The 3,139-nt window shown below is 31.5% G+C and overlaps 1 protein-coding gene across 1 annotated transcript in view; it reads right to left on the bottom strand.

Moving 5' to 3' along the window:
* The window catches only part of GPLD1 (glycosylphosphatidylinositol specific phospholipase D1), a 52,587-nt gene that overhangs the window by 33,436 nt on the left and 16,012 nt on the right, over positions 1 to 3,139 (bottom strand). The window contains exons 4-5 of the mRNA XM_019668168.1: positions 2,543 to 2,614; positions 1,824 to 1,878 (exon numbers count right to left, since the gene is read on the bottom strand). Of these exons, the coding sequence (XP_019523713.1) occupies positions 1,824 to 1,878; positions 2,543 to 2,614 (127 nt within the window). The remainder of the gene's footprint in view (positions 1 to 1,823; positions 1,879 to 2,542; positions 2,615 to 3,139) is intronic.

Below are 3,139 nucleotides of genomic sequence, written 5' to 3'. Positions count from 1 at the left end.
AAAAAAAATACAAGTTAAAAGGAAACACTGATATATTCAACTACATTAAAATTAACAAATTCTGGCAAGATACACCATAAAATAAAAACATACCATAAGCTGTAAAAAGGTGTTTCATTTTTTTTAAGGAAGGCAAAGCTCACAGTGGCCCATGTGAGATCAAACCAACAACCTTGGTGCTATCAGCACCATGCTCTAACCAACTGAGCTAACCAGCCACCCTAAAAAGGTATTGTAACAAATGATAAACTGACAAAAGATGAGAAACGCTAACAGACAAAAACCACTCACAAATAAAAAGAACAAACAACCCAACAGAAAAATAGGCTATACCCAAAACTAATATAATATTGAATGTCAACTATTAAAAAAAAATACACACACACACACACACACACACACACACACACACACACACAGTCACAGGATGAAAACTACAGCATAGGGAATATAGTCAATGGTATTGTAATAGCTATATACAGTGTCAGACGGTAGTAGACTTATTGGGGTTATCACTAAAGTGTGTAAATGTCTAATCATTACATTGCTTTATGCACCTGAAACTAATAATAAAAGATAATAAAAATAAAATCTGAGTGGTAAATTAAAAAAATAATAATAATAATATTGAATGTCAACTATTATTTAAGTATATAGTCATGGGATGTAAAGTATAGTATAGGGAATGTAGTTAATGGTATTGTAATAGCTATGTACGGTGTCAGAGGGGTAGACTTGTCGGGGTTATCACTTTGTGAGATGTGTAAATGTCTAATCATTATGTTGTTTTATACATCTGAAACTAATAAAAAAGTTAAAGAAAGAAAAATAGGCTAAAAACTGAAGATTTTCACATAAATCAAACACAAATGATCAATAAATTATGAAAGAATGTTCAACCTCACTAGTAATTTGGGAAATGTAAATTAAAATTTTAATGAGATACCATCGCACACTAAACAGGTTAGACAAAATTTTAAGTTGGACAATATTAAGTATTGAAGAATGCAGAAGCAGCAGAAAGCCAATCAGAGAATAAATTGGGAAGAGCATTTTGAAAGAGTCTGGAATCACTTAGTTAAGTGAAATATGCATAAGTCCAATGACCTAACTATTTCACTTCTGATGGTTGAGAGAGTCCTCTCTAGTGTACAAATGTATATACAAAAATGTTCATAGGAACACTATGTGTAACACAGAAATGCTTAATATGACTTACATATCCATCCACATTAGAATGGAGTAGGTTGTATTGGTACACACAGTAGGACCACATAATGATAAAAATAAATGAACAACAGCCAAGCATATCAATACAATTAAATCTCAGAAACATAATTTTAAGCAAACATTTGCAGCATACATACTGCATAATTCTATTTATCGAAAATTACAAACTATACAATATTTTATAAATGGATTATATCCACATGTAGTAAAACTAGAAAGAAAAGCAACAAAAATGAGTAATAGGAGACCTAGAGTTGTAGATACCTCTGGGGGTAGAGAAGGTGATGGGATAGAAGGCAAGGAGCTCCTAAGATACAATGATGCTCTATTTCTTAAACTAGGTGGTAGCTTACATAGGTGTGCATCATCTTATTTTTTTGTATTTATAAATATACATTCTTTACTATGTTTGGTATAATTCACAAACATTTAAAGAATCTACTTTGACTATTCCAATTTGCAGTTTTGCTTTTCAAAGTTTACAAATGCAGAAGATTCCTAATAGCATTGTAAGTTATATTTTCTAAGGAAAAAAAGGTCACGCTCCTAAATGCCATTTCGATATCACATATTTAAGTATACATTGCTCTTACCAGTGCCGTGTCAGGTAATTAAAATTAAACTCAAACTGGCTCAACACATCTCCTCCTGTGGTGTGAGAAAAATATTTATATGTGGTTGGATTAGTGACCACACACAGCAGGCTCCTTTCAACACAAATTTGCACAACCCAGTTTATCAGTTCTTCACATTGTTTTAAGTTTCTGTTCATTGTTTTAGGTATAGACATGTTTTAAGAAAAATTATCTTTTAAAATCTTAGCTAGTGAAATATGAATTAAGATTCACTCATATAACCAAAGTGTTTTTTACTTTAAGGAATGCTGGATCATAAGTGTTCTTTTAAATAAATACTACTCACCATCTATAATAGTTTGTATATTTGAAGGTAATTTACTACAGAAAAAAAGATGGAGTTTACCAATTCAAAGCTAATGTATTAGTAGACACTAGGTAATGAATTTTAATGTGATATAAAAGTAAAGGTTTTCTAAAATTATGATAGAAGTCAATGATAAAATGTGAATTATCAAAAAAGGAATACACACATACACAACTTTTCAGAAGTACATGTCTATGTTAAATGAGGTATGCCTGTACTCTAAATGAACTGCAATATTAAAATAGAAAGCAGTTAGCATGTGCTACTAGTATGATTTTAAAAATACATATTTAAGGAACAGTAGTCACTTCATTACACATCAAATATAACTACTACAAAAGAAAATTCAGCAAATATAAATAAACAGTACCAAAATCACCAGCTGAATGTGCCTCAGCATAGTAGCCATGAAAATCAATCTGAGAAAGAAAGAAAGAACCATCTGATATATATCACACATTATAGCCCCAAACCCTACATCACAAGCAAGCAATAGTAGGGAGATGACAGCCTAACCCAATGAACTGCTGAGGATGCATAGTGGATGAACCCAATTTTCAAAAAACATTTAATTTTATTATTTTATCTGTTAAAAGAAATTATATTGGTAGCTAAGTTGTATACTTAATGTCTGGTAACAGATAAAGATACTGCAGACATTGGCACCTAATAGTATATCTGCAAAATCTCTACTGAGTCCAAGTTTAAGCTTCACCCAGAATGGTATTAACATCAGTGACTGGCCAGAGGGGACTTTCAGAAGCTAAGTCACTAGGTAAGATCACAGTGTTCAGCTTGGGGACATGGCATTTTCATATAGAAAATAAAGGGAGAAAAGATACATGGAACTATCACTTTTAAATAGAACCAAGTAGTGGGTATTCATATCCTTATTAAGATACACAGCTTGAATAAAACAAAAAATTTCTAAAATATCATTTCTGACTAAAACAGGACATCCCATCTG

The sequence above is a fragment of the Hipposideros armiger genome, unplaced genomic scaffold, assembly GCF_001890085.2.
Source record: "Hipposideros armiger isolate ML-2016 unplaced genomic scaffold, ASM189008v1 scaffold_519, whole genome shotgun sequence".
NCBI classification, from domain to species: Eukaryota; Metazoa; Chordata; class Mammalia; order Chiroptera; family Hipposideridae; genus Hipposideros; species Hipposideros armiger.
Note: the sequence above shows the minus strand (reverse complement) of the source record. Positions and strands in the feature narration are given on the sequence as shown.